The sequence below is a fragment of the Sinocyclocheilus grahami genome, unplaced genomic scaffold (genome assembly GCF_001515645.1).
Source record: "Sinocyclocheilus grahami isolate Dianchi unplaced genomic scaffold, SAMN03320097.WGS_v1.1 scaffold353.1, whole genome shotgun sequence".
Classification (NCBI taxonomy): Eukaryota; Metazoa; Chordata; class Actinopteri; order Cypriniformes; family Cyprinidae; genus Sinocyclocheilus; species Sinocyclocheilus grahami.
In genome coordinates, this window is record NW_015505532.1 from 1456271 (window position 1) to 1479290 (window position 23020).

Below are 23020 nucleotides of genomic sequence, written 5' to 3' on the forward strand. Positions count from 1 at the left end.
ACTGGTGATGCTGTAAAATTCAGCATTGCATCACATGAATAAATGACATTTTAAAATATATTCAAATAGAAAACAGTTATTTTAAATATTTACATTTTTCCCCCTGTTTTTACTGAACCATAATTGTAAGCATAACAGACTTCTTTCGAACATTAAAATCTTTCAGATTTTACACGGTAGTACAAGCATAACAGGACTGTAAAATGAAGTACTACCAGAATTCTTTAAAAAAATATTTACACCGTAAATCTTGAAGTCTGCCTATTTTCACAATCAAAACAAAATCTGTAGTGCAGTGCAAGACAACTTTCCCTGCAGTTTCCATACACTCAAGCACTCATGCAGAGATACTGTTAAAGGAATGGGCAAATATTTTTAGGGATATTAGCAAAATAAATCTGGGACACTGAATCTAATTCTCAGTATTTGTGAAGATACAACATGGGAAGAAAGCTTTGCTGTCATATTTTTCAATGTTAGAAATCTGGTGGTGTTGAGAAAGTCACATGACGAACCAAAGCTCATCACAAACAGCTTTTCTACAAGCTGAGGAGGGCAATACTTATATATAGAAGGTGCACAGTGTCATTCACACAAACACTAAACCCCATCATGGTGACACACGTGATACTGAAATAATGCAATAAACATTAATTTAACAACATTAGATGTAAGATTAAACCCTAATGTGCACAACTAATAAGAAAAAACTAAGAAGAAACATGTTATTTAAAAAAAAAAAAACGTCAAATATGAAATGTCATGCAGGAAATTCTGGGAGTGTCAATTTACGGTTTGGCACTGTAAATTATACAATGACTTTTTCTTTTTCACTTCTAAAAACCGTATTTTTAACAGTATTTTACTGTAAAATTACATTAAATGTAATCACATTTATTCACCGAATATAGTATGGAAATTAATGTTAACCAGTTAACAGGTTTTTACTGTAGCATTTTTACATTATTTTACTGTTAAAATCACAATCATTTTTTACAGTTTATAAACATTGTATAACATGTAAACAGCTGCTGTACATTGAGTTCTAGTTTCAGCTAAAACTATTCATCTCATCCATTTGGAAAATGAATTTGATCTTCAGGCTGGGTGAAGGTTAGTGAGGAGTGAACTACCCACACGAGCTCATTGCATAACACAGATATCATCTTCAGTTGGATGATGGCCTATTCCAAGCACCTTCCTGTTCTCTCATTGGGTCATCACATCAGGAGCTTTTCGAGGGAAGTGGAAGGTTATCTAAAGATGAGAGACAGGTAGAGACAGAGATGACCTGTGTCTTGCTGACAGGATATTATGACGGTATCTGAGAGTGTCACTCTAAATATGTGGGCAAACTAGGAGCTTGTTACATTCACTTCCACTCATTTGCGTGCAAATTGTAATCATACATATGCCCATCGTTTTCTGTTACTTTCATATTTATTATTTTATTAAAATTCTAGCAAAATCTGTTTAATTTTGGGTAACAATGTGAGTTGAACCACAGTCTGAGAAAAATATTTGGCAAGCTTGTAAACAGTAAACAGTTGCATAAATCAGTCTCCTTACCATACAAATTTCATGCTAACCAGATTACACAACCATTACCTTTAACGTTATCTTATAAGACATATTTTTTAAATCTTTTTTTTTCATTCCGTTTATTTCCATTTAGATTCAATATTGCGTTACCGTTCTGAAGGGTGTATATTCAAGAAAGAGGAGCTTCTTGTCACAAGTGCAAGATATTCATAAAGTAGCATTCTGGACTGGCCCCATAAGGCAAAGTGAAACACAACATATTCCCAGAATACATTTCACAGGGGTCAGCATGCCAATTTTAGCATTGCCGCTAACTGCAGGTCTAGAATTCTGCACGACATCGAGTCAGGGCTCATGTTATGACCGAGTGAGAGCAAGAGAGGGACACTTTATGGCAGTAAAACAGAGGTACATGACGTTCCCCCTCCCTAAAATAAGTGCATGTCTGAGAGTGGTGAAAAGCTCAGTGTACACACTGCATACGGCTTCTGTAAAGCCCGGTTTCCTTCATAAAGCCCTTGGAGTTACTGTGGCACCCCTGAAGGTCTATTCAAGTCACTAAAGTGGCACCCCATTATGGGACTCCCTTGTTTCATCTAGGGTAACCACAGTGGGTGGCCATTGCTACTGACAACCCACGATGTCATATGATTAATGGGGAGTCATGCTGATAAGCTCTTGAGTATCACATTGGAGTCCTAAAGCAGCCTCACACCATCCAAGGACACTAGAAGTGTCACGAGCAATGCAGTATTTTATGTGACACTCAGAGATGGCCTGTAAAACAAGTTCACTTTTGTCCACAGTCACAAAATTGACTTAGTTTTACAATATGTTAAATAAAAATAAGTAAACCTTCCTTTGTTTAACATGTGCTCCTTGTAGAATCTGCAGATCTGATGTTGCATGATGGAACTATGAGACGTCTAGCGCATCTTACAAAAAAATAAAAAAATAAATAAAAATAAAAAAATGTATGTGTTGTCTAAATACAAAACCTAAAGTTAACTTTTATAATACAACAATAATAGCAGAGGTCCTAAAATAGAACCCTGTGGTATACCATAATTAATGGCACATAGATTCAATGACTGCATTTAGTTCTTAGTCTCAGATTGTTTACAACAGTTATCAGTCAATGGTGAGAATGAAAACCTGAGTGAAACTTTTTAAAAATATTAATAAGAACTACGTATTCTTGCAATCTAGTTACAACAACTTTTTCTAGGGGCCAAGTCATTTTCAACTGCTATTTAAAAAGTTTGCCGTGGCTTTTGATCCTCAGTGTTTAAAAGGACACTTTTGAGTGGCTGCACTTTAAAAGACTTCCTCTTTCCAGTGGTTCAGTGCCTCCTTCATGTTCTTGAAGCAAAAATGTCTTTCCTGTTCCTCATAGTTCTAAAAAAAAAATAAAAATAAAAAAATAAAACCAGCCAAAGGCTTGATTTGACTGCTCAGAATTTAATCTCTCATTTATAAACATCACAACAAAATGTTACTCACTTAAAAACAACCTAAGCCACAAAGTAATGTCAATAATACCAACAAAGCAAAATATTCAATGTCAGCACATCATGAATAAAAATCAGCTTCTGGTGGTGGAGAAACTGAATAAATTAAGTGTAAGTGTTGAGACTCTATGCAGGTTCTTGTTCACTGTTGTTGAGTTGTGCATATTCCAGAGCTGCCTGCTGAGAAAGACACAAACAAACTTCACAAAATAGCTTGCAGAGTTGTGTTCTAAGCAAAAATTTTAATTTTAATTACCTGGCTGTCTAGATTAATACAGAAATAAAACTGTGGACAATATAGGCTGCTTTAGTTTTTTTCCCCATAATTTGTAGGAAAGTATTTATTTATGCTTATGATAATTAAGCATGTTTCCCCCTAATGATAAACCTCATAATGAGGGAGAAAAAATAACAATACCTTTTAATGAGAAAAAAAGTCTGACTTTCATATTCATCACTACTATATGAAACAAATATAAAGTATTTCTTTATCATGGCATTTTTGTTGTACTGCTCTTAATTATGGTGATTCTACTTAAAAAAATTATTTTAGAGCAGTATTTTTTACTGTAATACAGTGATGATAATGAGAACTTTTCCTCTTTGGGTTTTGTATGACTTGACATTTTCCTGACAGTCTTCATAAGCCTGACCAAATCAGATACATCGTATAGAGATTTCTTCTGTGGCATCCATTTCTTCCACAAGAGGGCCTCCCTGTTGCAAAACTATTTGTACATACCTATATGTGGATTTGTGTGTCTGTGTGTCATCATTGTGCGTCACTTACGCCCTCAGCCTGTTCCGAAACTCCTACAAAGAACAAATGAACCACCGTCACAAAACCACCGCCACCGCAGTGGAAAATGTTTTTTAACTTTTGAATATTTAATAACTTCAGCTCAACTTCCTGAACCAACTCCATTCAACTCCCAAGGAAGAGGAGTGCGGTGCCCGCCTTAGGCTTATCGTGTTAGTGCCATGCTAATGTGCCTGTGTAAGTAATCTGTTTCCCTCCAGATGCAGCTATTGTTTGGCAATATGTGGGCATGCCAAAACCCATTTCAGCGTGACCTCTGCTATGTTTCAGCATTGTTTCACACGCATACCGCAATGATTAGCAAGAGGTCTTGCTATTAATCAACTAGGGAAAAGGGACTGTGGAGTGTTTATTTGTGCTGAGGAAACAATAGCCGAGTTTCTGTGTCGTTGGGCAGAGGAACATGAGGCTCCAGGGCCCATTGTGAAAACAGGAAGCTCTTTCCCACCAGCGCAGGAAACAGCCACCTGGCATCTCATGCATGATGAAAACACCGCATATTCATTAACAATGTCAGTTTGGACAATTTTACTGCCTGTTATGGTCATGCTCGAAGGGGAGGGTTGCGTGATTCAAAGATCTGAGCTCACCTGGTGTGGACACTTGGACTTCTGTGTGCTGGACACTGTATTCGGGCTCTATGCTTTGCGTCACAGGAACTTCTAAATATGGACACATTTTGAACTCATCAGCATTAAAACTCTAACCAACATTCTTTTACATCTTTTTGTTAAATAATTGTGAACAATTAAGAAAATGTGAACAAAGTTCTGACACAGCATTTCACACAGAACCAATACCAATGATTCAATAGAACAAATATTCAATATCCAGCTATAACTGACAGATTTTTCACAATGATGCCATCTGAGGGATTCATTGACTGTTGAAGATCTTTGAAACTCACTCTCTGCCACTCACCTCTGCTGGGATCCACTTCCTGTGGCTGAACCAGCTCAGAGTCTTCATCAGCAGGATTATCAGATTCTAGTAAAATATCAAGCAGAGGGTGTCATGTGATGATCTCACATCTCACTGGCATAATTCTGTTTAAAATCTGTACCTGAGCAAGATACATTTTCACTCCAGACATTCCTGCCCATCACACAGGGAGTTCCTGTGAGGCAGAAGCAAACAAGATATCAACAACAAACAAGATATGAGTTCAACATTTAGAGACTTTTTAATATGATTCAATATTCAGAATATCATTCAGTAATTTCCATAACCCTGAGGTGTCCATTTCAATGATGTCCTATAAAAGTCAGCTCTAGCCTGCACAAAATACACTCACTGGACATTCTAGCAATCCTAAAGACCTTGATTAGCTAGTTCAGATTTGGTTAACTAGGACTGGAGCTAAACTCTGCAGGACAGTGGCCCTCCATGAGCAGGATTAGACACCACTGCACAAAGATACCAGAAAGGGATATTATTAGTGCTGTCAATTGATAAAAAAAAAAAAAAAACTAATTAATGACACTTTTTTTTTTTCTGAAATTAATTGTAATTAACCACAATTAATCCCACTTAATGTTAAAGTTGTTAAATATATTTTTTTATAGCGCAATAATTTCACATGCAAACTTCAAATTAATGTAGAAACAACACAAAGACTGTATATTTTTAATATTCATTTAGTGGCATTTTTTTATGACTGAAGATGAGTATCAGTGACACCAATACTGCTACTGATGTCTCTATGAATGTTTTTTTTTCATCCTAATATTTAACCATTGACTATAGCCATTGAACATTACAGTGTAATTGAGAGCTATCAATTTGAACATTTATTTGACTTTAAAAAATAACAGCTTCTAATTTAAGTGAACCTAAAACAATCTTCACATAAACCCATTATAATAAATGTCATATTTAGCTACCTGTGCTCTTTAGTTAACAGGCAATAATGCAATTGAATTGGAAAAATGAATCACCTGCATTAACAAACTAATTTTGACAGCACTAGATATTATATAACAATCGGGGATTTCCCAAAAGCATTATTAGCTGACTATGGCCGCAAATTCCATTGAACTCTATTGGTAATGACAGAACTTGCGACCATAGGTTTGGGAAACACACCTCTGTATAGCGCTCTTTGCATGTAACAAACTCCACAGGAATTACATTTGTAATGCTAAACCAGAAGTTCATTCACCTAGAAAAAGTAGTCCTACTTAAGAAATTAGGATTTAGACAATTATACAGCTCAAATAATTCTACTTGTGTTACTGCATGCACAAATTTTAGTTACACATCAAATATGATTTTGTATGGAAATCATCACTACACCTAATTTGTATTGAAACAGTAACTTTAATCTAAATGGATCAGACTTGACGTTGGTCTAATTAAAGATCAAAGTAACTTTTTTAGGATTTATTGAACACACAACAGCGTAAACAATAGCCAAATGCACTGTATTAATATTCATATGACAAGGATGAGGACATTTGTTACCATTGATAGCGGTGTTGTCTTCAATGTCGAGAGTAAGGCTTATTCTCATTGGGTCACCTGATTTGGGCCTTGAAGGTTTTCTGAGAAAGAAAGCATTTTCAAACAGAATGGGAAAAAACCTTCAAATGATGATATAAGACATAACAAATGATGTAGATGTTAAACAGAAACGAAGAGGCATCTTACACTGATAACTCAGTTGCTTGCTTTTTTCTGTGTGGATGGGACATTTTCTTAAAAAAGACTGTCAGGACTAAGACGATAGCCACCAAAAGCAAGATACAGAACACTCCAATAAGAGCTTTCTTCCACAGCGCTAAACTGACTATAAAAAACACACACACACAAGTTAGCAGAAAGGACACTTGAACATCTTCAAAAACTTATTCTGTAGACATTTTCACTTTTAGGCCAGAAACATACTTTACACAATTACAAGTTCTCAAAATTGTCGCAAGGTGAGCTTAGTGAGAATAGCATTAGTTTAAACTGTTTTCACCGTCAGTTACTCTTTCAGGTCAACTAACGTACTCGGTTACTAACGTAATCTCGGTTCCCTGAGATACGGGACCGAGTACTGTGTCTTGCTTAAGACGCATATGGGAAAAAGTGTTTTTTCTCCTGAACTGAAGCCTATTTCATTCACGCAGTGAAACTGCACGGCCATTGGCTCGTGCAGGGCTTTAAAAACGAACCAATGGTGCGGAAGCGGAGCTGCACGAGCCTATGGCGACGAAGCCTGCCAAAGCCCACCAGAATGGGCGGGGCATCTGGCTATATAAGCGGGCGCTCGCCACAAGATTCTCAGGTTTTCTTCGACTGAAGCGACGACTGAGTCGTGCAGCTACATAGCACTGCCAGCAACGCAGTACTCGTTCCCGTATCTCAGGGAACCGATGTTACGTTAGTAACCGAGTAAGTTCCCTTTCGATACTTCACTCGTACTGCGTCTTGCTTAAGACACATATGGGAACAGTCCAATCACGCCGTGCTAATGTAGTGGAACGACTAAAGGTATAACTTCCATAAGCAACCAATGCTTATAGAGAAGTCAACAATAACCCAAGGCTAAGCGGGCTGAGCTTTCTAGGTCACACCCGGCCTGGTTAATCGTTCCAGAGTATACCCGTAACTTCAACACCCAGGGGTCGAGAGCTAACAGGTGAACAATACCAGAGAACTTGGGCGCGGCACGGCCATGGGCTCTCTGTCATGTCTGTTTAGGCAGCGCGTGCCATTTCAAGCGGAAAGGATCCTGGCCTGTAAGGCCGGGACTTCCAGATTATAAAACCTCGCAAATGTGGAGTGCGAGGCCCAGCCGGCCGCCTCACAAATATCCGCAATGGACACACCACTGGACCATGCCCACGACGAGGCAATGCCTCTAGTCGAGTGGGCCCATACTCCAATGGGGCATTGGAGGCCCAAGGAAGAGTATGCTAGCGAGATGGCGTCTACTATCCATCTAGAGAGTCTTTGCTTTGTAACCGGAAACCCCTTGGTGCGGTTACCGAAGCTGACAAAGAGTTGTTCCGATCGCCTATAGGGAGCGGAACGCTCAATATAGATTCTCAACGCCCTGACGGGGCAGAGCAGAGATAGCTCTCTGTCCTCTTCAGTTGGAGGAAGCGCGGAGAGTGTAATGACCTGTGCTCTGAACGGAGTGGAGAGCACTTTAGGTATGTAACCGTGCCTCGGTTTCAGGATGACTTTAGACCTATTCGCTTTACTGATGCTTGTGCTAGATGCAGAGCAGTCTTTAACCATAGCGACCTAACGTTGGCGGCTTGTAGCGGCTCGAAAGCGGGGCCCTTCAGGGCCCTCAGCACAGTGGGCAGGTCCCATGAAAGGATGGTAGGGGGACGAGGCAGATTCAGTCTCCTTGCACCCTTCAGGAAGTGGATGACCGCGCTATTTCTGCCCACTGATTGGCCCTCAATAGGGACAAGAGAGGCCGCTATAGCCGCCCCATAGACTTTGAGTGTGGATGGCGAGCGACCCTTATCCAGCAGCTCTTGTAGAAAAGACAGCACCTCTGCTAATTCGGAAGTGAGAGGGTCTTTGCCGCGGTTTAAACACCAGACGGAGACCACTTTAAGGCATAGAGGTGTCTCATAGACGGAGCTCTAGCCTCCGAAATTGTGTTTAAGACTCGCTCTGGGAGGCACGAAGGCTCCCGTTGAGCGGCCAGAGGTGCAGGGCCCATAGGTCGGGCCGAGGATGCCATAATGTCCCGTTCGCTTGAGAGAGGAGATCCCGTCTCAGTGGAACAGGCCAAGGGGCCGCTATCAGTAGCTGAGTCAGCTCTGATAGCCACAGCTGGTTCATCCACAGGGGGGCTACCAGGAGAGCCCTGTGTTTGTGTTCCCTCACTCGCCTGATTACCTGTGGGATCAGAGCGATCGGGGGGAATGCATAAAGAAGGAGGTTGGGCCAATCGTGGGCCAATGTGTCCTTGGTCTTTGAGAAATAAATTTGGCAGTGAGAGTTGTCTTCTGAGGCGAAGAGGTCTACCTCTCACCCTGATATGCAGGCGTCCGTGACGCCACGCATGGAATGGAACCCGTGGTTTCAACCAGCGCTGAAGGGGGCACACACGCAGCATACCCAACTGTAACACTGGAGATGCTGCTGCCATGAGGCCCAGAATCCTTTGAAACGCTTTGAGCGGGCGAGCGGTACCGATCTTGAAGGAGGTTACCAGCCTCCGTATGGCCAGAGCTCGTTCTGGCGTGACTACAGCTTTCATTTGAGCTGAGTCGAAGATTGTTCCCAGGAACGAGATTCGTTGGCTGGGAAGCAATGAGCTTTTGGCAAAATCGACCCTGAGTCCCAGGCACTCCAGGTGGCTGAGGAGGAGGGCTCTGTGAGATATTAGTTCTGTCTTCGACTGGCCAGGACGAGCCAGTCGTCGAGGTAATTGACAATACGGACTCCCATCTGTCTCAGAGGGGAAAGAGCCGCATCCATGCACTTCGTAAAGGTGCGGGGGGCCAGGGACAGCCCGAAGGGAAGGACCGTATATTGATAAGCCACACCCTCGAAGGCGAATTTCAATAATGGCCTGTGACGAGGGGCTATCTGGATGTGAAAGTATGCATCCTTCAGGTTCAGGGAAAATAATCAGTCTCTCGAGTGAATTTGTGCGAGGATCTGATTAAGTGTAATCATCCTGAACAACCTCCTTATGAGGGCGCGATTCAGATGTCTGAGATCGAGGATGGGCCGGGGGCCACCATCTCTTTTGGCGACGAAGAAGTAATGGCTGTAAAGGCCTGACTCGCTCTGGGCTGGAGGAACCCTTTCCACGGCTCCTTTTCCCAGCAAATTCATCACCTCTGAGCGCAGGACATGGGCGTCCTTGCCTTGCACGGAGGTGTGGACCACGCCGCTGAAGCGTGGGGGTCTTCGAGCGAATTGGAGTGAACATCCTTGCTATATTATGCCTATAACCCATTCCGACACCCCGGGGATGGCCTGCCAGGCCTCGGCCCATGTGACGAGGGGTTGAATTAACTCGGGTGACTGGCCGCATGGGGGCAGAACATGTACGAGTGATGGAAGAGGAAGTTGAAAATGTTTGTGTTTTATTATATTTCCTGCTATCACAGTAGTCGGATGCTTGGGCGCATGAATGGGCCCATTGTTTGCACAAAACACATTTCCCTCTTTACCCGGAGCTGAACGGGGTGTCAAGAGGTGTAAGAGAGGCTGCCTGAGGGGCGGTCCGGCCGTGGCGAGATCTGACCCCATCCTCTTCCCATCTCGTGGATCAGGATGACGCCTGAGGCGCTGGGTCCAACGCAATCTTTGGTCGGGGTCCCTGGCGCTTAGGAGGAGGGTAGCGTCTGGCCGAGCGAGAGTGTCCCCGCGTCTGCTACGCTTTAGCGGGCTGAACAGCGGGTGTGGCAGGCGCTGGTTCCGCAGGCTGCTGAGTCGGCGCAGATTTTGGGCGAGCTGAGACGGCAGTGGAGCTGGAGCGCTTAGGCAGGAAATGTCGCATAGCCTGGGATGATTTCTGTGCCTCCGTGAAGCGTTCAGCAAACCCTTCGACCGCTGGGCCGAAAAGGCTCTTGGGGGAGACAGGAGCATTGAGGAAGGGGATCTTATCCGTGTCCTTCATCTCCGTCAGCATCAACCATAAATGGTGCTCGAGCACCACAAGGTTGGCCATCGATCTCCCAATCGCCTGGGCGGTGGTCTTGGTGGCGCGTAGAGCCAGGTCCGTCGCGCTCCTCAGATCCCTGAGGGTAATGGGGTCCAGGCCAGACTCGGAGGATGCGAGGATTTTGGCCTGGAAGACCTGAAGGACCGCCATAGAATGAAGCACCGTGGCCGCCTGTCCAGCTGAGGTGTAGGCGCGTCCAGCGAGAGCTGAAGTAGTCCTACACGGCTTAGACGGGTGAGCGGCCTTCACTCTCCAGCCGATGGCCGTGGGCAGGCAGAGATGCGCGGCCACTGACTCATCTAGGGGAGGCGGCTTATCGTACCCCTTTCCTTCAGCGCCGTCGATGGAGGTGAGGGCGGATGAAGAGGCAGTACGGAGGCGGGCGGAGTATGGAGTGCGCCATGATCTGGTGAGCTCGTCGTTGACCTCTGGGAAGAACGGAGAGGTACGCTGACGAGGGGCCTGTCGGCGCCCCGGCAGGAACCATTCATCCAGATGACTGCGAGAGGGCTCCTCTGGAGGGGACCACTCTAAACCCAGCTCTTCAACCGCCATGGAGAGGATACGGAGTAGCTCGGTATCCGTCCCGTTTTTGGTGGCACTGGGCACGGATGATGGCGAGGGGGTGGGGTCATTCTCCGAGCCCAACAGCTCCTCTGCATCCGATGCTGCCAGTGACATGCTGTCATCGAGCAGCTCGTCTCCACTTCCCCCGAATGAGATCAGGTCATTCGTATCAGCAGAGGGACGCTGATCAGTCCGGGAGAAAAGGACGGGTGAACACTCTGTCTGCGGCGAGAGCGAGGCACGCGGGATCTGGGCCGGCGTGAGCTCGCTCGTGGCCGATCGCTCGACCCCTCTGCCCCGCTGTTTTTTTCCTCACAGGTCCCTGGGGGGTGCGGAGGTGCGGAGTCGCTCTCTGAAAAGAAAGCGATCCGTGAGCGGAGAGAGGCGAGACTAAAACTCTCACAATGAGAGAAAATAGCTCCCAAGCAGGAAATGCACTCCGTGTGGCCGTCATCGGCGTGCAGGGGAGACCCGCACGAGCCGCAATAACGGCGCGGCATTTGCAACAACGCTGCTGCTCTTTTAGAAGCTTTTTGAAGTCGCCGGATGGCGGCAGGGAACCGGACCGGAACTGCTGCGTCGCTGGAGAAGCGGAGAAGCAGGTCAGCCGAGCTGAGAGGTCCTCATTCCAGCTGCGAAGGCATGTCAACAGCGAGCGGCTTCGGATCTGCTTGAGACGTAGAGTCGTCGCTGAAGGAGAAGAAATCTGAGAATCCTGTGGCGAGTGCCCGCTTATATAGCCAGATGCCCCACCCATTCTGGCGGGCTTCGTCGCCATAGGCTCGTGCAGCTCCACTGCCGCGCCATTGGTTAGTTTTTAAAGCCCTGCACGAACCAATGGCTGTGCAGTTTTTCTGCGTGATCGTGGCCGATCGCTCGACCCCTCTGCCCCGCTGTTTTTTTCCTCACAGGTCCCTGGGGGGTGCGGAGGTGCGGAGTCGCTCTCTGAAAAGAAAGCGATCCGTGAGCGGAGAGAGGCGAGACTAAAACTCTCACAATGAGAGAAAATAGCTCCCAAGCAGGAAATGCACTCCGTGTGGCCGTCATCGGCGTGCAGGGGAGACCCGCACGAGCCGCAATAACGGCGCGGCATTTGCAACAACGCTGCTGCTCTTTTAGAAGCTTTTTGAAGTCGCCGGATGGCGGCAGGGAACCGGACCGGAACTGCTGCGTCGCTGGAGAAGCGGAGAAGCAGGTCAGCCGAGCTGAGAGGTCCTCATTCCAGCTGCGAAGGCATGTCAACAGCGAGCGGCTTCGGATCTGCTTGAGACGTAGAGTCGTCGCTGAAGGAGAAGAAATCTGAGAATCCTGTGGCGAGTGCCCGCTTATATAGCCAGATGCCCCACCCATTCTGGCGGGCTTCGTCGCCATAGGCTCGTGCAGCTCCACTGCCGCGCCATTGGTTAGTTTTTAAAGCCCTGCACGAACCAATGGCTGTGCAGTTTTTCTGCGTGAATGAAATAGGCTTCAGTTCAGGAGAAAAAAGGCTTTTTCCCATATGCGTCTTAAGCAAGACGCAGTGCGAGTGAAGTATCGAAAGGGAACTGCATCTGTGTACTTGAACAGAGTAAGCATTGCATTTCAATAAAAGCTCTACTATGACTTTAGAGTGATCAAATGGTAAGCTGGTGTTTGAATTAAAAAACGTACCACCAATTCTGACTGGATAACTCTTTTTGGTTTCAGAGGCGTAATTGGACGCCTCACAGTAGTAGTCGCCTCTCTGGTCTCGTTCGATGACTTTGACGACATGTCTTCCTTCTAAGGATCTGACCTCTTGGATGGAGGAAAGGAGCATAACTCTGTTATGATACCAGGTGAAGGTGATGGGGTAAGTTCCTTGTTGTACACGGCAGATGAGGATAAGATCTGACCCCTCTGTGACTGTAACTTCCTTTGGCTCCAGGACTGGCCTGGAAACGGGTACTGATAGACAGAAAAGTTTAAATTTTGTTGTTATTTATGTAAGTATAATAATACAAGCCCATAAGTGTTCTGAAGTCACCTTTCAGTGAAAATCATGAGCTCTGTTGCAAAATCCGATTCACCATTTGACATCATTCAAACAAGTGTTTCAATGCAACACTCGCGAGAGCCTATAATGTTTGGAGTTAATGTCATGCCATGTTTAACGGAATGTAAACAGGAATGATATTCCAGTGACATTATCATTGAATAACAATAGCTTCTGTAACATAAAACTGTTGTATGACTTCAGAAGACTTGGGGCCAGTTTTACTAAACAGGGCAAATTAGCGCGAGAGCGCAATTCCAAAACAGCGCTGATGGGAGGGGAAATTTACTAACAATACGCTAATTAAAGAACACAGACATCTCATTTACATATCGATAAATGCAATATACCAAGCACAGCGCAAATTAGCGTAGTCACAATTAAAGAATAAATAAACGAAGAAGCCAGTTCATTGAAAAAAACGGAGGCCAAAAAATTAATTTTGATAGAGCTGGTATTGCGTGACTCCTAGTTGAGGGTTCCAAGTAATCTTTTATTTCCTGAAGCAAATTATATTTTTGGATAATGTGTCCTTCTGGCATTACAAATAAATTAATACATGTGGAAAAACCCTTCTCCCTTCTACCACGTGCTCTCTGTTCTCTGCAGTGCCTCCTCTTAGCAACAACAATTGCAGCCATTTCAAGCATAGTTTAAGACATGCTTTTTTTTTGGCGTTAAATAATGGCGCAAATGCCAGTAATTTGACGAGCGCAAACGTTAGTAAAATGCGTTGCGTGATTCATTTCCTCCCATAGTTCCTCCCATAACTTTTGCGTCTGAAAGGGAAACTCCTACAAATGCATATTCAATAAGGCCAGGCGCAAAAATAACTGTGTCCATGCCTTTTCAGCGCTAATTCTTCACTGCGCGTCTTTAGTAAGTCCTGACAGTACTATTTAACGCCAAAAAAACTGGCCCATGAAGTATAGCTATAGTTGTGGACCACTTTTGTGTGTGTTTTGATTCTTCCCTGGAAATAACATGAATAAATAATGACAGAATTATTTTTTTTTGTGAACTAACCATTTAAAAACTTCACAAAACTTGATGTTTTGACAATAGTCAGATTTCACATACATTCATGTTTTATTTACTGTTTGTTTCACTGATATTGATTAATTCATCATTTTTTGATGGTTCTTGAAAAGAGACTTGTTAAATTTGTTAAAAGCAAACAAAACAAGTACTGGCAATAAAGTGTGAATATCATGTCCTCTAGTATAAAACATAAGAACATCAATTAAATAAAGCTTGAGAGGCAGTGCATTGCATTGATTTTACCACAGATAAATGGTGATGTACAAAAGATGCAAAACTGTGACCAAAACACTTTAACACGTGCTTTTATAAACCATTCAGCACTTTCAACATGGCTTGTGTTTCACTAGACACTGGACCAGTTTACAATGTCAGAAAAGCCATACATATGGAGCTGGTTGTGTTAGTTTACAAATCATACACTGTGGTAAAAGTGTTTTGAGGTCATAACATAGTTTTGTGCAAGGAACGGCATGAAACAAGTCTTTATTAATCAATAATCTGCACCTGTAATTATAATTTGTGTGAAAAGGAATACAAGTTAGTGTTTTACTGCTATAGTTTTCATTTCAGCTGGAAAAAGCAGGGAATTGTATGTACAAGTATGTTTTTAGAGTTTTGCAAAAATGTAACTAGAGGCATGTTATTCCAAGGAGTCTGCTGCAAAAATGTATCATGACACACTTTGAATGGCTTGAAAAAATGTTCTCTGAAAGTAAAACTTTTGGTAAACTACAGTGAATGTTTCATGTAGCAGGCTTTGGTGTGCAGAACAGGAATACAATTAATGTCACACAAGTTTCAGTCATCAAAAATGGTATCGGACACAAAGGTCCATCAGTGATTAAAGCATATATCAGCATCTAAAAATAACAACATGCACTTCCAAATTATTCAAAAATAGCAGCAACACAAAGGTTTCAGTGTGAAGTATCAGGATGTGGTCCTCTTACCTATGACAGGTGCTCTAAGGGGCTCACTGGTCCTACTGAACGATGACCCACGGTTAAAAGCCTGACATGTGAAGGTGTAGATCTCTTCTGGAAAACTGATGGAGGTTATGTTAAAGATCGCCCTGTTGGCTGCCTCAACCACTGTCCTGTAAGCCACTGGAGCGCGGGTCTTCAGTAAGGTGTAGGTTATTGGAAGGGTTCCATTTTCAGCCTCACATGAAACCCTGAACGGCTTACCGACAATCACCGTATTAACAGCACGAAGGACTGGGGCAGAAACAGGCACTGGAAAAGAGCGGAGGAAGATGAGAAGCATGCTGAAAGCATGCACATAAGAAACCATACCAATTGAGATAAAAGTATTTGCAGCATTTTGCATGCTGTCGACTCTACATTCTTAAACATAAAGGTTCTTTATTGGCTGATGTGGTTCCATGAAGAACCTTTAACATCAAAGGAATCTTTCCATTCCACAAAAGGTTCTTTATAGTGGAAAAAGGTTCTTTAGTTTATTCAAATGTTCTTCACACTAAGAAAAAAGAAGAACTGTTCACTGAACAATTCTTTGGGGAACCCAACATGATTATGTTATTGCATCACCACACAAATCCCCTTATGGAACCATTATTTTTAATAATAATAAATAAGAGTGTAGTATACTGCAACCCTTGGGAGTGACTATATTGCTAGTTTATCAAACACCTTATGTTATTATTGTGTTATAACATAGCAATAACAAAAAATGCTATGTTATAGAAGTGAAAACGACAATATGGATAATATGCATGTCTCCTAATGACAGAGCTTTGACAAAAGCATAAACTCATCACCTTTAGCTTTTACATCATGTGGTGAGCTGGTCTTGTTAACTTCTTTAGCCATTGCCATACAGTAGTATTGCCCATTGGTGGCGGGGCTTGCAGTGTCTTCGTATTTTGCAACTGCTGAAATGCGTCGACCATCTTTCAGCAGAACATACTTTATGTCTGCTTTTCCGATCTTCACTGAGGAGATTACATTACTGCTGCAGGTCAGAGTGAAGCGGTCTCCTTCAAAAACCTGGTCTGGGCTCATTCTCAAAATCGGCTTCGAGAACAGTTCTGAAGAGGGAAGATGGAGCCATAAAAACTTTTTTAAATAAAACTTTTGTTACTTGATATATATATGTATATATATATATATATATACATACATACATACAGTATACATATATATATATTTAGAATATGTGTGTGTATACAGCACACTTCTTTAATCCAAAATAAAAGTTTTTGTTTGCATAATGTATGTATATGTGCTGTGTATATTCATTATGTATATATAAATACACACACATGCATGTATATATTTCAGAAAAATATGTTATGTTATACATTATTATTATAAACTTTTATTTTGTATGCGACTAATCACGATTAATCATTTGACAGCAGTAATATATATATATATATATATATATATACTTATTTTATTTCAACTATTCTATTACTATAGAAAAACTAACTGAATTAAAATTAATTACAACTATAACAATTTCAATATAACAATTTTATTAAAATAAAATTCTACTTTTTTTAATGCAATAATAATGACAAAAAGCATTGACTGAAATCATTTTCAAAATGTTAAGTAAAAATAAAAAACACATGGTTGGTAGGAATGTAATGATTCACTCAACTCACGATTCGATTCGATTCACGATTTTTATTTATTTTTTATTTTTTTACAAAATGAGATTTGACAAATTATAAATTAAATGTGTCCTTTTATTATTGCTTGGACAAAATGCTGCACATTTCTTTGTGAAATTGAAATATAACACTATAATAATATACTAATATAGCACTTGCATATTATTGCTCTTTTGTTGGTTTTGATTGCTTCTACTGTCCTCATTTGTAAGTCGCTTTAGATAAAAGCATCTGCTAAATGACAAAATTTAAATATAATGTAAATGTAAATAACAAAACTAAATCGAAATTTTAAAACAAGCCCCAAATTAAAATAAACAAGTAACACAAATAAAATAAATCTCTTCATATAAACAAACTAACTGCTGCATTTTAATCATGATCCAAACAAAGATGCTGTGTACATGCAACATGAGCAGTTTTTAATCTAAATTGCATTGTATAATTTCGAAATTTGAAGCAAAAACAGAATGGTCTGACTTCAGTTTTGTGAAACTATACATAAAAAATATCTGCATGAAACCGAAACGGCAGACGAGCTGAACGAGACACAGATTCACTCTCTGCCAGCAGGTGGCGCTTAAAGTGTTTCTTTGGTTTCCGCTGTTAACAAAGCAGCGCTGCACTTGTGAACTTTAATATGCATTATACAGAGGCAAGAGGAAAAGAAAAAATACCATCTAAACTTTTCTAAAGACGGTAAGATCCCCTCAGACATACATTCATATAAACTCCTACACCTAATTGAATAGCGATTTGTTTAGCATCTCAACCGATTTGAATTGTCACATATTTGAATCGATTTTCAGCCGGCTCGCAGTTAATTGTTACATCCCTAATGGTTGGTGATGTGTACAGCCTGAATGATGAACATTTGAATTGTATGGAAATCTGATGCACATTTCTCTTATAAAATCTTGATGGTTAGTTACCTGCAACATGTAGCGGATAGACTGCCTTCTTTTGCACGCTGCCTTTCTCTGCTTTACACACATAGTCCCCTGAATCCTCAGCTCTTACTACGAGGCTCTTTGTGAAGGTTGTATGAGATTCATGAAGAACGGTGTTGCCTTTAGTGAGGTACAACTCAATATCTGGGGGATATTGCACCTTACATGTGATCTGCACTCTGTCACCCTCAACAACATTCCCTTTGGGTGAGAAACTGATCTGTGGGGTGATCGCATCAAGATCTGTAAAAAAAATAGATTAATCTCACTTTTAATGTAAAATATCATTAGCAGTGCATATACAGTATATGCTCTATAAAGACCCAACGAAGTGGCTTGATTAGCAGTTTTTTCACCATGTGTTGCTTTGTTTCTTGACATATCATATCGGGGGAGACATTCTCTCTCTAGGGAACATTTTGTTGGACAAAAATGTGAATACATTCGTGAGAGAAAGATGAATCATCAACATTTTTGATCTTAATGACAAGATTCCATTGACAAACCTTTTTTTTTTTGCCCAAAGTGAACACAAATGTTACTTTTATTAGCAGGTTTCAAGTAATCAATATGCTGTTACCTCGTACAATAACTTTCACCATGTTGCTTTTGTTGGAGAAGCCAGCATAAGGGTGCATTATAACCATATAGGCACATTGCAGGTAGATTTCTGTGAGCTTCTGCGTGGTCAGAGTGGTCGTCACAGAGTTGCTGGTACTAAGGACTCTCTTGACATCCAGATCATTCTCGTAGAAGTAGAAGATCAGACTGCCCGTCTCCTCTGGTGCACTACACGTGGCAATAATGTCTTCCCCCTCAGACATGATGTCAGACTTCACCTTCAGCATAGGGATCTGAAGACCTGCATGGGTTTAAACCACTGAATATAATCAGACACATCAACTAGACAATTTAGCAACAATGAAAACCATTGCTGACATCTGATAAAAAAATTATGTGATGACCGCAAGCAGAAAACAAAAGAATTCTCAAGTATCATCAGCAAATCTTGCCATGGCTCATTTACTAGCTGGGCAAGTTCATAATCAAATAGCATCATTAAATGGTGGATCTGTTGACGAAGCTGTTATCAAAAATAATACTGATTTTGAAGGGGATGTAAACGAATACATTTTAAGATTAGCATATAAAAAGGATCAGATGCAATTGTTGTTAAAATGTCAGTACAGTTTTATGCTATTAGCACAATTTAGAGATCCATCCGTGTTAGATATAATTATGAATATGTAATAATGATTGGCGAAACATTCATGCATTCAAGGGTTAAAAGGCCTAAACATATTTTGTTTAAACACACAGTCCTACAAAGGAGCAAAGGCTTTATTGAAAATATAGTGGATGACAACAGTTGTTAAAGTAGAATTGGTCAGTAATGCCTTTAAAAGGATAGTTCACCCAAAAATGAAAATTTGCTGTTCATTTACTCACCCTTCTCAGAAGCGACAATCCTGATTATTTCTCTACGTAACCGTGGGCTTGGCCTTTTCCCTCTCTCCAAACACTGCATCAAGGCTTCAGGAAGCTTCACCCATGGAACCTGGAAGCTGTCAACCCAATCTGCAGCAGTAATTAGGTGGCTGGGTGTGGGTGAGGGAGAGAGTGAGATAGAGGAGCATGCTGAGGATGCTGGAGAGGTTAATGTTTACTGGCCATAGAATTCCATGGTCTGTGCTGTAAAGTTTATTGGAATTAAAATGTACTGAATGACATTTATCTTAAAGGAATAGTTCACCCAAAAATTTAAATTTGGTATTAATTTACTCACCCTCAGGCCATCCAAGTTGTAGGTGACTTTTTTTTTTTTTTTTTTAGCTGAAAACGTGGTCCTTGGTGATTCAAAAAATGCAAGTCAATGGCTACTGTTATTTTGACAATCAAAAAAGCGTACAGAGACAAGACCATATTAATACTCATGGCTCCTGACAACATATTGAGGTCTTATGAAGCGAAACGATCAGTCTGTGCAAGAAACTGAAAATTATTTACAAAATTATGAGCCTACCTGTAATCCACAGCCTCAGGCAACTTGGAAATCTTATTCTTTTCCATGAACTGTTTCTTACAGACAGTTTGTTTCAATGAGTTTGTTTCAAATAACCGAATGGACAGTTTGTTTACATAATCACACAATGATGTAATGTATACACAATTACATTATTAAAGCAGCCAAAGAATATAAAGTGAATAAACTTGTCTTTATCAAATGACCTTTTTACATAAACCATGATAAACCATGAAAATCTTGCACAGACCGATCATTTTGCTTCATAAGACCTCAAAATATCATCAGGAGCATATAATTTTATTTGTTGCCTGATATGTTTTTTTTTAATTAGTTTGGACTTGAATTTTATGAATCACCAGAGTTCCAGCTAAAAATCCTTACCATTCTTCTGAAGTAAAAAGGTCACCTACATTTCAAATGGCCTGATGGTGAGTAAATCAACAGCAAACTTTCATGTTTGGGTGAACTATCCCTTTAAGACGGGGCTTAGCGAGGGGTCATTTACTTTATGTTACTAACCTGTGACACTTAATGACAGGATGTTGCTCGTCTTGTGCTTGTCGTAGATGTGGACACTGCACTGGTAGCGGCCAGAGTTGGACACCCTGGCAGAAGATAAACTGCGCTCCATCACTGAGGCACTGATATTTTTGGAGTACATCACCTGATCGTCCTGCAGGAGTCTGAAGGAGTATGTCAGCGGCTGGGGGAGGCTCTGACTGACACTGGCCTCACATCGTAAGATCACGTCAGTGCCACTCTCCACATTATTAGCAGGAAGCACTGTCAGCGTCACCTGATCAATGGTCACTGCTGCTCAGAAACACCCAGAAATAACAAACACACACATAAAAAAAACAAAAACACAGCTGGGTCATTCGGGCCATATTCAAAAAATTCCATAATTAAAAATATAAAATTAAAACATTAATAGAGGCAACAGAATATCAATAGACATCTACAATTTAACTTCTTTAGTCAAAATAGCAGAAAAAAAATAATGACAGAAGAGACTAAATTTATTGTTTACTTACCTAAATTATTTGTAAGAAATTACTGAAGCAGTTATTTGAATGAAATAATTTACATAAGTAGACATACTATATGTATCATATATAAACAACCTAATTAAATCATTTTGTAACATAATTCAAATAATTACATAAATATTTGTGAAGCATCATTGAGTTTTTGAAAGGCGCTTTATTAAGAAACAAATATTTCATATTTTATATATGTCATTGTAAAATTATTTACACATTTAATCAGAAGATTCACACCTGTGGTGTTACACAATAGTTGGCTCCTTAAATATAATCAGAAAAAGCTTTTAAAACTTTCTGTTTGAAAAGATTATACAAATAATTGCAATTTCAATGACACTTGTTGGCTCTAAAAAGTTTTTTTTTGTTGTTAAATCTGCTGTGAATTCTGCACATCAACTTATATATATATATCAAATGAATATATATATCAATTTATATATTAGAATGATTTCTGAAAGATTATGTGACACTGGAGTAATGACTGATAGAAATTCAGCTTTGCATCAGAGAAATAAATTATATTTGAAAGTATATTAAAATAGAAACTATTATTTTATATTGTAATAACATTTTGCAAGATTACAGTTTTTTTTCCTGTATTTTTGATCAATGCAGCCTTGATGAGCATAAGAGACTTCTTTAAAAAACATTACAAGTCTTACTGATCCCAAACTTTTGAGTGTTAGTGTATATAAATATATATATAAATATATATTTAATATAGTTAAATAAGTAAAAATACTTTAATGGAATACTGAAACTTGTATGTCATGGATTTAAACATATTTGTAATTACACAAATGCAATAATGAAGTTTATTTAGAAAATAAATGTAGTACATTTTAAATATATAAACTTTAAATGTATTATTAAACAACACACTGCAGTTAAAATATAATCAAGTACATGCGCTTTAGTATGTTAGCCAACACATCAAAACATGCACTTCTTTAAAGCACGGCAAAAGATTATTGAAACATAATGATTTAAATGTATTTTAAAGTAAAACTTTTCATTTGACATTATTACAAAGTGCACTTTTTAAAAAGAAATGGAAGTTTACTCTCTTTAAGCACACTTAAGTGGTCTTTTATTTTATAAATAATATACTATCTGCAAGTCCAATTTCACATTTAATTCAATTAAGCACACTTCTTTTCACAAGTGGTGCATTCTGGGATTGCCTTATCGGTCATGTGATGCTGAAGTTGGTTAAAAAGAGGCTTCGAACAGAGCCAGTACATTGTTCTCAAAGAAACGTTTGCTTGCTTCAGTTCACAAAAAACCCGTCAGATGCCACTTCTAAAGAGTGATGATCTCTGTGTGTTTACTTTGAGCAGAACACACAGTTCTTTTCCTGAAGTCTTAAAGGAGGCCAAAAGTGTGGAAAGCAGCGGCGTTCTGAACAGAAAGAAGCGGAAGGAAGGAAATCCCATAAACAAACACCAAACATTACTCCCTCAGGAGTGCAGAGCCTGTGATTTCTGCCCTAAGACTCTCAACCTGGCCAACAAACACAAGCAGAGTCCACCACTACACACGACGTCACTTCAGTAAACACCACTAAAATCTAGAAGAACAAGGATAGTCCCAACCCAAACTCAATGGTGGTGGGCTGATTAGAAAGTTGTAGTGTTTGAGGCTTGGAATCCGCATCACTGATCATTTTTGAGCCTCCAATTAGACGCAGACTAAACATCTTGCTATTGCACGAAGTGCAAACTTCCTGTGAGGGGCTAAACAGTGCTTGACAAAGTATCTCTGAAGGATCAAAGCATCCAAGTGAATCACAGATCTTCTCTGACTAAAAATACATCCAAAAAGTCTCAGAAAAGCACAGAAGTGTCATCATATTTCACTGCTCCCTTTCCCCAGCTATATAAATCAAGATTAGTCTGAGGTAAAAATAACCCGACAGAAGCTGGTGTCCCGAAACTGTCGTGACCAAAGTGGTTTCTCTCCCATGCAAATACAAAGTACAAACAGAACCTGGAAACTGAATCGAGGACTTACCTGCATGCATGTCGGCCGCTTGCCCTGAAGATGAGAGCAAAAAGGAGAAAGAGGTGAGACAAATGAACATAAAGAGGACGAGATGGTGTCAATCATCAGTTCGAGGTGTCCTTACACAGTGCGCTCAGGCTGATGCGGAGCAGGCCGAGCCAGAGAAGACACATGCTCATCCTCACAGGTGAGTGTTCATGAATGTGAAGGACGCACACTGGAGG

At 40.8% G+C, this 23020-nt stretch overlaps 1 protein-coding gene and 1 long non-coding RNA gene across 3 annotated transcripts; one reads left to right on the forward strand and one right to left on the reverse strand.

Moving 5' to 3' along the window:
• Positions 1 to 2970: 2970 nt before the first annotated feature.
• Positions 2971 to 23020, reverse strand: pecam1a (platelet and endothelial cell adhesion molecule 1a). Of its 2 annotated transcripts, none has more exons than XM_016229529.1 (15): positions 22921 to 23020; positions 22806 to 22829; positions 20266 to 20559; positions 18301 to 18582; positions 17703 to 17963; positions 15910 to 16179; positions 15080 to 15364; positions 12722 to 12997; positions 6523 to 6661; positions 6337 to 6416; positions 4937 to 4990; positions 4795 to 4860; positions 4464 to 4535; positions 3844 to 3866; positions 2971 to 3230 (listed from the first exon to the last, which is right to left on the reverse strand). In XM_016229529.1, the coding sequence occupies exons 1-15, from the start codon at positions 22973 to 22975 to the stop codon at positions 3180 to 3182; spliced, it is 2232 nt and encodes a 743-aa protein (XP_016085015.1). In that variant the 5' UTR covers positions 22976 to 23020; the 3' UTR covers positions 2971 to 3179. The 2 variants fall into 2 exon arrangements, with proteins under 2 accessions (XP_016085015.1, XP_016085014.1); XM_016229528.1 differs by having other exon boundaries at positions 2971 to 3233.
• LOC107548729 (uncharacterized) lies at positions 6831 to 12700 on the forward strand. The gene is made up of 3 exons (XR_001604493.1): positions 6831 to 6863; positions 7864 to 7865; positions 12603 to 12700. It is a non-coding gene; the product is annotated as an uncharacterized lncRNA (long non-coding RNA).

Coding starts and splice junctions, on each gene's coding strand:
- pecam1a (XM_016229528.1), bottom strand. CDS start 22,975: ATGAGCATGTGTCTTCTCTGGCTCGGCCTGCTCCGCATCAGCCTGAGC. Junction 4,991..6,336: donor AGACAACACCGCTATCAATG/GTAACAAATGTC, acceptor TCTGCCTCACAG/GAACTCCCTGTGTGATGGGC. Junction 3,867..4,463: donor AGTCCAAGTGTCCACACCAG/GTGAGCTCAGAT, acceptor TGTTCTTTGTAG/GAGTTTCGGAACAGGCTGAG.